The sequence below is a fragment of the Pungitius pungitius genome, chromosome 19 (genome assembly GCF_949316345.1).
Source record: "Pungitius pungitius chromosome 19, fPunPun2.1, whole genome shotgun sequence".
Lineage (NCBI taxonomy): Eukaryota > Metazoa > Chordata > Actinopteri > Perciformes > Gasterosteidae > Pungitius > Pungitius pungitius.
This window is the reverse complement of record NC_084918.1, coordinates 14,516,846-14,529,910: the sequence shown is the minus strand read 5'-3', so window position 1 is coordinate 14,529,910 and position 13,065 is coordinate 14,516,846. Positions and strand designations below refer to the sequence as shown.

Here is a 13,065-nt window from a genome sequence, read left to right as displayed (position 1 = left end):
TATCACACAAGCCCGTGGATCCACATTATGCAAGATTATTTCTTTTACTTGTTTGAAGCAATTAAAGAGAAAATCCACCATCACAAATCTAAAGGATCTTTCACTATACATGGGTGTCTTCTGTGTAATGGCAGCAGTTATTAACAGTTAACTGTTTCCATAATGTCTGCCCTGATATTGCTAAACTCGTTTCTCTGTTTCAATTAACTGCCCTTTGTTAAAAAATATGTGCATGTTTTCCTACTGGTTAAATGGTAATGAGTATCCACTCACATTAGCCCTTTTGATATGATTTCCTTGTTGACACTGAACGGTGTTGTTTCTTTTTTTAAGGAGATAATGTTATGTTTGTCACGGTGCGGTTCTCGGTGGACCCCAAAATGCAGAGACAGGAGACGAGATGGTCTTCAAAAGGTTTAATCCTCACAGCAGGATACACAAAAAACACAAGGCGCTGGAAACGGAGGAGACGACGGAGGTTGAGCTGGCTGGGCTGGAGTCGAGCACGGGAGAAAAGACTCGGGAGCCACGAGTTACAGTGGGTACGAGCGGGGATACTCTGGCACTGGAGTGACGAGCAGAGCCTGTCTTTATGGCACAAGTGATTGAGTGGGATGGGAACCAGGTGTGTCTCGTTCAGCACCAACCTCGCCCTCTGCCGTCTCCTACTGCCAGGAAAATAGAAGAACACAAAAAACAAGTATCAAAAATCACACCACGACAATGTTATTGTTTGCATAGAGTAAACCCAAATGCCTATGAGAACATACTGTTGATAATGTTGGATTTGTTGGGGCTACAGAAGGAAACTTTGTTGTGCTTAGTGTTACAGACCGAGGCTTCCTTTACAACAATTACGACAATTATTTTTTCTGGGGAATCAATCGATAACATCCTATGAATAACTCAGACACCTCTCGACGAATATGATAATAAGAATGGATCGGCTCCGGATCCATAACCCGAGAGCGTGGAACCCAGCATTGGTCCTCCAGGCCATACCCCACCTGTTGGGATTTTCAATCCCCCCCGAGTTGGTTGATGAGAAGAATCCGGCACGTCAAGTTAAAAAGTTAACATTTATTTAGAAGAGAAATAGATACATTGAGCAATTCCCCGCAGATGCACCTGGAGACTCTACACACGTGTCGTCAAGCGATCCATCCAAGAGTCTGCCTGTTGTCCGACTCTGACCCTTTTTATAATCTCCTCACGTCCTTGAAGACTAGTTTGAGCTGGTTCTGGTCTCAGACGGCTGTTGTCCAAGATGCCCAGGTGTCCCCCCCTCCCTCTGTACCATTCTGTGCTAGGAGCACTGTGTCAGATGGTGATTTATCTTCACGCTTCCTGTACTCCTTCATCCCTAAGTTCCCTTGTGTGCCTTATATGGTCATAGCGTTATTTACTGCATTGTCACAACATCTGCTCTATAGAAAAAAAACAGTTGCGACGTGATTTTTTCAGCGGCGCTAATGTGGTTAATTTATCACTACGTTGGGGGATTGAACACTGTGTGGCTGTTGCTGCAGCCGTTTGGCACTCAGCAGAGGAGGAGGAGGATGATATCGTTCCTTCATCATTAAGGAAGAGAACTGCCGTTTTTCCTGGGGAAGTGGCGAACTAGTCCAGCTGGCTCAAATGAACTTGCACTGGAGCTAACTCAGTTAGCCACGTACGAGGAACAGGGCCCTGTGCTTACCTATATTTAAGCGATTAGGTACTTATTGACAGCAGGTGTCGGACCCTGGAGAGTTTTGACTGCAGCGGTAACAGTGAGTTGGTTCCACTTTGATCGCTGTCGGGAGAAAACAAACACGCATGCGTAGCCAAACTAGTGTTGTGCCAGATCCTCAATAAAGTTTACCCATGGTCATGAAGATACTTATTTAACTTTTCGGCCTGAGGTTTCTGAGATTTGACTCCAACATTTGAAATCAATTTTTTTTAATTTTGAGAGGAATTTTTTGAGCAAAATGGTTGGCAGGTATTTGGTAGCAGTTCATGCAGGTATGATATTTCCAAGCCAGAGTTTTCATCTGAGCTTCATGTGCTCAGGCTGTGTGTGTGTGGTTTGAATGTTTGTCCGCGCTATCACTACTGCTGTCACATCTTGTTCTGTGTTCTCCGTCCGTCCTGCCTTTTCACTTTGTCCTCTATTTTATTTTTGTCTCTCTTCCCCAGGTGCTGTCTCTCGGTGCAGATGTGCTGCCAGAATACAAACTCCAGGCCCCGCGCATCCACAAGTGGACGGTGTTGCACTACAGCCCCTTCAAGGCAGTGTGGGACTGGCTAATCCTGCTCCTGGTCATCTACACCGCCATCCTGACTCCCTACTCGGCCGCGTTCCTCCTCAATGACCAGGTGGGGTCTCTTCCAGGGAAAGGGTCACTAATGAGTTCCCTGTCAAGCGTTCGTTTATGTTGCTGGAGTGGGTTTCATTTGGCTTTGCGCCTGCCTGACTCTCAGGGGCAGCTTGTTTTACCGTCATTCTTCACTACTTCTGGCAGGATGTAAAGGTCTTGTGTGGACTTCAACTTATGTGGTCTTACAGGCCAGTAAAATTGTCTGATCTGTGCACTGCATCCAGCTCCATCAAAGCCCAATGCGCACTAAGACCTACTTAAATGTATATAGCAGGACAGACTAGAGGAGCCTTTAACTGAATTGTGAAGATGCATCTCTTGTTCAAGGTGTCCTAAGTACTCAGAGCCAAAAGAACGACACAGTTGTTCTAATGGCGCGTTAGAGAAAGTGGGTTCTGTCGATCATTAGCTCGCTTTTCTTCTACTCTCTGAATTTTCTCCTTTGAATCTCGACCCTTGAATTATCCCCTTACCTTTTTTCTTTACCTCTTCTCTCCTCCCAGGAAGAGGCAGCCATGCAGAGTTGTGTTTACTCCTGCTCTCCTCTGAATGTGGTGGACCTCATAGTGGATATCATGTTCATTATTGACATCCTCATCAACTTCAGGTCAGTCTTTAAACCCAAGAGTCCACAGTATAGTTATAGTAAAAGATGTCGTAATTTATCGTAAATACAACATTCTCCAGGTCTAGTTCCCAACCCCTCATGCTCTGACCTTGTTAAACCGGAGCACTGTAGTGATCGCTGAATGAAATGGTACAAAGTAGATCCCAGAGTAGCAGTAGTAAAGTCTTATATCAACATTTATTGTGTTATTATAATCTGCTCTCCTCCTCAGAACAACATATGTGAACAATAACGACGAGGTGGTAAGCCACCCGGTGCGCATCGCCGTCCACTACTTCAAGGGCTGGTTCCTCATCGACATGGTGGCTGCTATTCCCTTTGACCTGCTCATCTACCGCAGCGGGGAGGAGGTAGGTCCCCATCGAGGGAGTGGGCTACTTTTTTGTCCAACAATCTAACTAGTTTGAGGGTGTTGTTAGGCCCGACGTGCAGCAACCCTCAAACAATTACATGATTGAAGATAAAGTACAGCCTCAAGTGCTTTTATAATACGGGTTATCGAAATTATAAATAGTAAGTAAATAGCTGCCTTTCAGCTTTCAGTCCCTGTACATGCATGTAAACAGCATTGAGTCTCGCACCTTCTCATTCATTCACATCGCTCATGACGTCCACCCTAATTGTCCGGTTGTGAAAGCTTGTATTGCCTGAAAATCATTTGTGGGATATACAGTATATATATATATATATATATAATATATATGAAATTACGCAACAATTGATCGTAACTTCAAATCATTGAAGTAAAAATCATCCCTTGTTGTATCCTAAAAGCAGTATATGAGGCTGATATGCAGTGAAAAGGTTCAGAAAAACCTCAAAAGAAACTTAACATAGTTAAGCAGCCAGCTGCAAAGCTTTTTGCAGTATACTCAACTAATGGATAATGTGTCAAGAAGTTTGCTCAAAGTGCTATCCTAAGATTGTCAAACTTAACTCAAGTATATTAGGTCTGAATAATAATGTTAACAGTACTTAAAATATTGCATTGATAGTCACATCTACTAAGTATCTAAGGTCAGCACACACAGAAATTGTGTGTTATTTTAGATTGAAAACGACAGTACTAAACATTTTATGTTGACTATACTCAAAATAGCTCCGCAGCTGGTTGCTTCAATCAAATTTCACTGCAAGGCATACTCAACATCCTTTGCTACGCTGCCTCCATTTTAAATTTAAAAGTATGCACCGCTTTGATTGGCAACCTCAAAGAACAGCATTTAAACATGTTTAAACTCGAAGCGTCTAATAACAACTAAACATTTGCTTGCAAAACAATATAATTCAATTTCAGGTTGGGCTTTTTACAGTTTACTTCCCACATAATGAGATGGGTGCCTCCCTCCACTCAGCCGAGGCAAATCCCACAAAGCTCCACTTTGAATGCCTCTATTAGTGATGGGATTTCTGTAGGTAATTCAAAGAAGTGTTATTTATAGTCGTATAGTATGATGAGTGGAAACTCCCTGAACTTTGTCAAAACTCAATTCATAGAAGCCACAGAGCCAAGAAATGCATCTCACTAGACAACTATTAGTTACTGAGAGCGCTACGATTAAACATCACAGTTTTTGTTTTTTAGCCGTCTTTAAATTGCCTCATTGCATCACCTACACGCTCTCTCTCTACCTCTCAGACCACCACTCTGATTGGTCTATTGAAGACCGCTCGTCTGCTGCGACTGGTGCGCGTGGCAAGAAAGCTGGATCGTTACTCGGAGTACGGGGCAGCTGTCCTCTTCCTCCTCATGTGCACCTTCGCCCTCATCGCTCACTGGCTGGCCTGCATCTGGTACGGTGCCATAAGACTGTGTGGTGAATAAAACGCAATTTCACAGATGAGGAGGAGGAGGAGTAATGTGCAAGTAGTACTGTTTAGGGTGGCAAAGAGCAAATGTGTATGATCACACAAAAATACAACATCACCTCCATTATTTTCGGCTGTTGGGGTCCATCAAAAGCACGAGTTGTGCATTGATATTTTCTCAGGTATGCTATCGGTAGTGTTGAGAGGAACGGCTCCATCGGCTGGCTCCACACGCTGGGGGACCAGTTGGGAAAGACCTACAACAGCTCCATCCTAGGTACTGTAGAAAAGCTAACCAAGTACTACAGTAGTACTGGTTCATGATGTTGTAGTGTTCCCATTCGCTTTAGGCATGCTAGTTCATTCTAAACAAATCGTGTTTGCCCATTATTGTGGAATGGTCATTCTGTTTTAGTGAAATATTTGTGTCATTTTACACTCCAGGTTCAGGACCCTCCATCAAAGACAAGTACGTTACAGCCCTGTACTTCACCTTCAGCAGCCTGACCAGCGTGGGTTTTGGAAACGTGTCCCCCAACACCAACTCTGAGAAGATCTTTTCCATCTGTGTCATGCTCATCGGATGTAAGTGCTGATGTAATGCAAACAGCCCTATAAATCACATTAAAAATGCAAAAAAAAGTCTAAAAACACATCTACGAGATAGATGTTTCTTGATAGCGTGATATCGTGGTAATCTTCAGACTGTACCTGTAACTAAGTAGTACCTGTAACTAAGACATTGTCCAGGCTAAATGTGTGTTCCTGTTGGACAATGTGACGTTACAATTTACTGATTATGGACCAACTATCTCATCAACCCCACAAAAATCTAATAATCCCCATGTAATCCCTAAACTAAATTGCTTTCCAAGTTGTTTAACTATTTTTAGTGGGAAATCATTTTATTAAGCTTTGGTAGAATAGCTTAGTTTAGTAGTGTTGATTTACGACAAGCTTTAAAAATGCAGGGAGTTTTTATCCGGCTGCTATATAAACCGTTCCAGAACATTCCATCCACCGAGCAATGTACACACCCAGAATTAAAAAAATGTGCCTTTAAATGATCCATCAGGACGTGTCAAAAATATACAGTGTGCAGTAACGCTGAAAAAATGGGGACCATACAGTGGACGGACACAATTAGAAAAATAAGGGGATTTTCTTTGTATTGAAGAATTTAAACTTCGTCTAGTAATCTCCCCCAATATGAACCTGTAAATGATAATATACCATCAGCTGTCTGAGCCTCTCTAATCCTTCTCTCTGTCTACTTCTTGCCCTTCTCCACTCCACCACATATTTTATGAGAACTAACATCCAAGGGTGTCAAGCTCAATAAGATATTTATTTTCAGATGAAGACAGTACGCCTGAAATATGTCAGAACACATCAGTGCATCCAGTACCCATCCAGCGGTAGACTCTCTAAATGTATATGTGGCTCTCTCCACTCCTGCCGTCCTTCCCTTGCTTCCTCCTTCCTCACAACACACCCTTCTATCCCCGTCTCCGACCCCCAGCCCTGATGTACGCCAGCATCTTTGGAAATGTGTCCGCCATCATCCAGCGGCTGTACTCTGGAACGGCCCGTTACCACACCCAGATGCTGAGGGTGCGGGAGTTCATCCGCTTCCACCAGATCCCCAACCCGCTCAGGCAGAGGCTGGAGGAGTACTTCCAGCACGCCTGGTCCTATACCAACGGCATCGACATGAACGCTGTGAGTACCCCATGCTGCATGCAAACAGCGCCCTGTATGTGCGCGCCTTGTCAGGTGTGTTGTTGACCAGTGAGTTAGCGTTGTGTGTTAATAAGATGTTGCCACCATCAGAGAACAACAGAAAAGAAGGTTTAACCATAATATGCACGCATGTACAGTAATATACTCAAACATATGCAACTCGACAGATGAAGGTACTTGTATCACACATGGACATACATTCATTTCTTCACATGCATGAAGGTTACAGTCTCTACATACAAGCCTAAGAAAAGTGACACACTTTAGTGGACGCAAAGGCACGCAAACATCTTTGTGAATTGCAGTTTTTCTGCATTGTAAGCAAAGCAAAGCACACCTTATTCAAAGTATCTGTGCTCAGCCCTCCTTTCCAGTACTCAAGCATGTGTTATAAAAATCCCCCGTCTGATCAGCGCCTTGTTTTTTGTCTGTGAATTCTTGAAGAATTAAAGTGGAAAATATACTGTATATAAGAAGTGGACGTTACTGCAGTGGCCCAATGGTTTGTGTGCTGCTGTTTTAAAGCCGCCAGTTTGGCTTTTTGGCTGTTGGGGAGTTCTGAACCACTGATCAAGGAAAATTAACTGCAACTCCTGCAAAAACAGGATGCCACCGTGACCTAGGTTAGGTTTTCCAAGAAACAGGGTTCGTATGGACATTTCCAAGCTTGGAAAAGTCATGGAAATTAGTTTGTTTATATGTTCATGTGGTTCATTTAAGGTACGTATAATTCATATGGTTTCCAAGAGAGACGCTCAAAATATAAGCAGGACGCTCTCATCCTTACAGCGCAAATAATTGGCACCGTGGGTGTGAACGCACCTTAACTGAAAAGTTCGGTGGGCATAAAAACATTAGCACAGGAATCATCCGCTGTGCCAAGGAAGTGTGTACGAGACACCAACATGTTTCAACGCGTCCTGCCCTTTTGTTAAACCGAGAGTGGACTGGCGTTCCTTCTGTGTTTGTCATTGACCTGCAGACACGTGACTTCATTTTCTTTTGCGCGAATGACAAGATCATGCGATTATTTTTTGTTTTTTCTTTATTTTATGCAGCAAAGCGTCAACTTATACAATTGATACATTCTGTCACACGGTAGATAAAGAATATGCTCTCCTGCCTAATGCAGCTCTTCTGTGTTGCACCTGCTGCATTTATGATGCTTTCAATATGTTACATATCTTTAGTTCCTGCACAATGAGCATACATTAAATGATTAATATTCCCAAAATTCAAATGACGTAATACATCCCATACTCTTACAGAGACTTTTTTCAGGCACCAGTATGTTTTAAAAGTACTGTTTTAGCACAGGTATCAGGAAAAACCCAAACATTACTCATCCATAGTGGATAATTGTAAATATAAAAAATACTTTCTTGGAGCCTAGTTCCATCCCTGGTTTCAATGTTCCAGAGGCCATCACATCACTTTTCCACAGGAGAAAAGCAACAGCAACAGCAAAGAGCACAATGATGTGTACCTTCAGAAAATGCATTATAAGAGCCTAGCCTTCAGCATGGAAGTCACCAGAATGCACCAGCTCATTATGAGCCACCTCACAACATCAGCAAAATTGTATTTGTGCTTGTGGGCTAACATTAGGGTGAAATTGACGCAACACAAAGTTATTAGTTGGGTTACAAAAGGTTATATGGGTTTGTTTTCCTCTTTCTTTGTCTTAGACTGACCTTAAACTAGGATCTGAAACCTGTAGAGAGGTGTGTGTGTATGTGGGGGGGCGGGGGTGCAGAAACATGCAGGAGAGAGAGAGAGAGAGAGAGAGAGAGAGAGAGAGAGATGAAGACAGACCATTTTTATTCGATGGGGGAAAAATGGGATGTAAGAGATTAATGCAGAGAAAGAAATGTATTTCAATATTTTTACACAGTTCTGAGCGTTAAAGAGTCCAGAACCTGTAGGTTTAAATGAGCTGGACTCACTAATTCTCAAAAATACAGTAGTTTGATGTTCTGGACCCACAGCACGGTCACTCGCTGCTGAAAGTCTGTATCAATACTGTAACCTTTAACTCTGAATTTTTCCACCTCCTCCCCTCCCTCTTTGTCTTCTCCTTACTCTCCTTCCTTATCCCTCCCGAATGCGCCCTCTCCCCCAGGTGCTGAAAGGTTTCCCAGAGTGTTTGCAGGCAGATATCTGCCTCCACCTGAACCGGACATTGCTGCAGAACTGTAAGGCCTTCAAAGGCTCCACCAAGGGCTGCCTCAGGGCGCTGGCCATGAAGTTTAAGACCACCCACGCACCGCCAGGGGACACGCTTGTCCACGCTGGGGATGTCCTCACGGCCCTCTACTTCATATCCAGGGGGTCCATAGAGATACTGAGAGGAGATGTGGTGGTAGCCATCTTGGGTAAGAATAAATAAATGAACGTATAGTGTGAATCTGTCAATCTGTCCCAGCTGCGGTAGTACATGTTCCTCTGTTAATTTCATGCTGCATGCTGTAAAACCCTGTGGTGGAGACATAACACTCGGGAGGCTTTCCTGAGAACTCAAGTGAGACTAGCTCCCAGTGGACTTTACAGCAAGACAGTGAGAGTCCTCCACTGGTCCAAAGCTTCCTGTGTCTTTCATGGAGTGTTTAGTTCATGCTTACATGTCCCTTCCTGGGTGTCGACTCCATGCAGGCCTCTCAACAATGTGTTCTAGCCGGTACCTGTCGGAGAGCATAACGTAGAGCATAGTTCCGAGTTGGCAAAGGACAACACAGTAAACGACATAATTGCCTGGGGAGCAATAAGGGGTTGGGTGTCTTGCTCAGGGACACTTCGACAGTCGAGATTCAAACCACTTTCATGTTATATAAAGGACTAAAAGCACACAAAAGTTTTCTAATAAATTAACTCTACCATTGATTCAAGCACAAGCAACGTATATTGTGTGTTAAGTTATGCAAGTTTTTTCAACGGTGAAATGTAAATATGGAACTTTGACAAATCCCCTTTTCACTTCTCAAGCGAAAAACACAGGAGAGAAAACCATTTAAAATCCTGCTTAAATGATTGTATTCTCTCTCCAGGGCGTCCTTACATGCACCTGATATCTGGAACATAAAAAAATGTTTCAGCTATAGCTTACCTCTAAAGATACGGATACGAATTGCTCATTTTCTCGCCACCTCTCCCAGGTAAGAACGACATCTTCGGCGAGCCAATCAACCTGTACACCCGACCGGGTAAATCCAAAGCCGATGTGAGGGCACTCACTTACTGCGACCTGCACAAGATCTTCAGAGAGGACGTTTTGGAGGTGCTGGACATGTATCCGGAGTTTGCGGACCACTTCTGGAACAATCTGGAAATAACCTTCAACCTCCGAGATGTAAGTTCTCAGCCTCGTCAAAGACGCACAAACCTATTAGCATGTTATCTTTGCTGCTGTGTCGAAGTATCCAAGTAAAGAATTTACCTTAACTTTTGGAAAGTAAAGTTATTTCTTACTTTTAATGGAGTCCATTTGATGCTTGTTTGCAGACAAACATGATCCCTGGCTCCCCGAGCAGCGATGACTCCAACTGTGGGGGGTTCAATAAGTTACGCAGACGCAAGTTATCGTTCCGAAGACGTACAGAGAAAGGTGAACATCGCTTTGGAGCAATTTACCAGCATTACAATCCACATCTTATTTTAAATCCATCCTCACACACTTGTGTCCAGATGATGCAGACGCTGGAGAAATCAAAAAGTCTGTTCGGAGTAGACAGGAAGCTCCAGGCAACCAAAACCTGGAGGGGGCCCCCAAGCGGCAGTGGCAGGCCCATCAAAGCTCGCTGTCTTCTCACTCCAGCGGCAACGAGGTAGAGGCGCATCTAGTGTAGTATTTATTGTACCCCGGTCGCCTTTGTGCAATAAAACTTGACGTTGATGCCTTTTTGATCTACACATTTGAACAGGGGGCAGGGTCAATCGTGACCAGACTCGCTCCGCCGCCGGCAGGGCTGGAGAGTCCGCATGCTCAGGCCACGTTCAGAAGCTTCAGTGAAAACACGGAGGCCGACCAAGACCCCCAGACCGGGAACACCTGCAACGCTCTGTCGGGTAAAGCCCAAACCGTGAATCTCACCATATCCGCCTTTGAGCGCAAAACTCACCCCCGCTCCGCCCTCCTCCCGCAGGTGCCTTCTCAGGCGTGTCCCACATCTTCAGTTTCTGGGGGGAGAGTCAGGGAGGCGGTCAGTACCAGGAGGTTCCCAGCTGCAGCCTGACCTCCCCCCCAACTCTCGGCACACCGCTGCACAGCTTGAGCCGGCGGCAGCACAACCAGCTGGACTCGCGCCTGGACCTGCTGCAGAGACAGCTCAACCGGTACGGCGTCAGGGGAGGGGAATGGGGGTGGGGTGTCTTAAAGCCTACAGGTTGGGAAGTGGATTCCGTCTCAAGCCTCCCGTTCAAAATGGCTGCACATGAGGCAAAGTCTCTGTTTGACTTGAGAACAAGTAGAGCAAATAGAGGCAGGATGAGCTGCAGAGGAGCAGATGGACCTACATCCACCTTACACGTAGATTTACTTTAATGAGATGCAATAAGACGGCAAGCTCCTGTGACCATGGTTATTCGCTCACATTTCTTCCTTAGAAACAATCATACCAGGTATTAATGTTTCAATATGTTTGCGATGTAAGACTGATATTTAAGAGGGAAAAAATTTAAACCGCGAAGATAAAAAGGCATGAAATTCCTCTAAACGCAGAGAAAATATCTGCACTATAAACATGAAATGAAATTGAATTGAAATAGAATTGATATAATATAATTGCTGCCTCTGTGTAGCTGTTAACAGTATTATCTTCCCCCACGCTGTGTGCAGGCTGGAGAGTCGCATGTCGATGGACATTGGAGCCATCATGCAGCTGCTGCAGAGGCAGATTGCCCTGGTTCCTCCCGCGTACAGCGCCGTCTCATCGCCGCCACAGGTGATGATGCAAACACAAACGGAGTAGGATGCTCGCCAGCACAGGGGTCAGGAGAGCACAAGTCTGGCAGAGACCCACTGATGAAGAAGAGTTTTCAGTTATTATTATTATTATTATAATTATTATTAGACGCTGACCTCAACTGCGAGTAGACTGAGGGCTGCGCTTCCTGCAGACCAATAAGATGTTGTCAGGTATACTATCCCAATTCACGTGACTCGGAGCCAAATCTTGTTACAGAATCTGAAAATGAAGTTCCAATGATTCAGAAAAATGGGCTACGAACACAGCATTCTAAACTAACTTGTCCACGTTGTTGCTGGCATTTATAATTCGCAGTTCATTTTCCCAAAATATATTTTATTTTTGTATTCTGTTTTTGTATAGGAAGTGTTATTTGTATAGTGTTATATTGATATTAATAAATACAAATTAATCAAATGTGAAAGTATTCTGTGGTAGCATTATTATTTTTGCTTACATATATTTTAAACCACAGCACAAAACAACCCTCATGAAAGATTAACTTGATAAAAAACATTCAGTTGCAGTAGCCAGTTCCACTCACCTCCTACACTTCCCCCCCCCCCCCCCCTTCCCCCAGATTTTGGATTCACAGCACTTCAATGACTTCCCAGTCAAGACCCTCCTGCAGCCCCAGGACACCTCGCTGATTAACCCTAACCAGTGCCCCCCTGGCCTGGACGAGCTGGAGCCTGATCTTGAAACCCAAAGGAGGTTGTCACTCCAGGAGCCACAAACCTCTTTGGACTCCTGGACACCACAGAGACACCGCTCCGACCCAGGGGGGAGCTAAAGAAGAGGTGAAAGGGAGGTGGTGGGTAAATGGAAGGAGGGATACAGAGAGATTCCACTGTTTGAAAGAGGGCCAACCACCAGAACCCTTTAGGGCGCCCAGACACTGGACCTTCACTGCTAATATTTCACCTCTGAAATTGGACACTCTGGGTGGTCAAGGTCCTTCCTTTTTCTCTCTCCTGCAAGTCCCCCCCCCCCCCCCCCCGGTTAAGGATGGTCCCTTAACTGCCGAGTCCAATACGACCAATGCCATTTAGGTTTGCGCTGAAATTCCTGTTGACATCCTGATTATCCTGTCCCGTATGTCCATGGCGCATCCGTAAAACTCTAAAAAAGTACATGCATAAAGGAAAACTGATTCAATCTTTTTCATTACAACTACCTCAGACTTCATCGCTCCTTATATGTTCTTCACCTTAGCAAGTACCCAGAATGCTTTTGACATGGAAAGTCAGTTCCGTGTCAAAAGCATTCTGAAGTGGACAAAACATTTGGAGATTGTTTTCACTCTGGACAGCAGAAATAAAAACACCTAGGTTACCCAAGAAACTCAACGCTCGAGAATTAGAGATCAGCATCACTGTTTTTAATAGCGAAAAGATGTGGTCGGGGACAGAAGGCCGGGTGAATTACGGGGGAGGGGAGAGACAGGTAGTCAAAGACAGGCAGCGTCGGCAACGGGGAATCAGTAAAGTGCTGGAAGGTCTGACATGAATGCAGACAACAATCTGGCAGCGAGTGAGTGGGTGACGAGGGTTTAGGGTGA

At 44.5% G+C, this 13,065-nt stretch overlaps 1 protein-coding gene across 1 annotated transcript in view; it reads left to right on the top strand.

The window, feature by feature from the left end:
- kcnh2b (potassium voltage-gated channel, subfamily H (eag-related), member 2b) overlaps positions 1-12,498 on the top strand; it is an 86,644-nt gene extending 74,146 nt beyond the window's left edge. Inside the window, exons 7-21 of the mRNA XM_037455940.2 lie at positions 2,182-2,361; positions 2,867-2,970; positions 3,203-3,341; positions 4,631-4,785; positions 4,983-5,077; positions 5,245-5,385; positions 6,323-6,522; positions 8,666-8,918; positions 9,696-9,889; positions 10,042-10,144; positions 10,225-10,364; positions 10,461-10,605; positions 10,683-10,872; positions 11,375-11,480; positions 12,085-12,498. Coding sequence (XP_037311837.2) covers positions 2,182-2,361; positions 2,867-2,970; positions 3,203-3,341; positions 4,631-4,785; positions 4,983-5,077; positions 5,245-5,385; positions 6,323-6,522; positions 8,666-8,918; positions 9,696-9,889; positions 10,042-10,144; positions 10,225-10,364; positions 10,461-10,605; positions 10,683-10,872; positions 11,375-11,480; positions 12,085-12,297 — 2,358 coding nt within the window. The 3' untranslated portion in view covers positions 12,298-12,498. The remainder of the gene's footprint in view (positions 1-2,181; positions 2,362-2,866; positions 2,971-3,202; positions 3,342-4,630; positions 4,786-4,982; positions 5,078-5,244; positions 5,386-6,322; positions 6,523-8,665; positions 8,919-9,695; positions 9,890-10,041; positions 10,145-10,224; positions 10,365-10,460; positions 10,606-10,682; positions 10,873-11,374; positions 11,481-12,084) is intronic.
- The last annotated feature ends 567 nt before the right edge of the window (positions 12,499-13,065 follow it).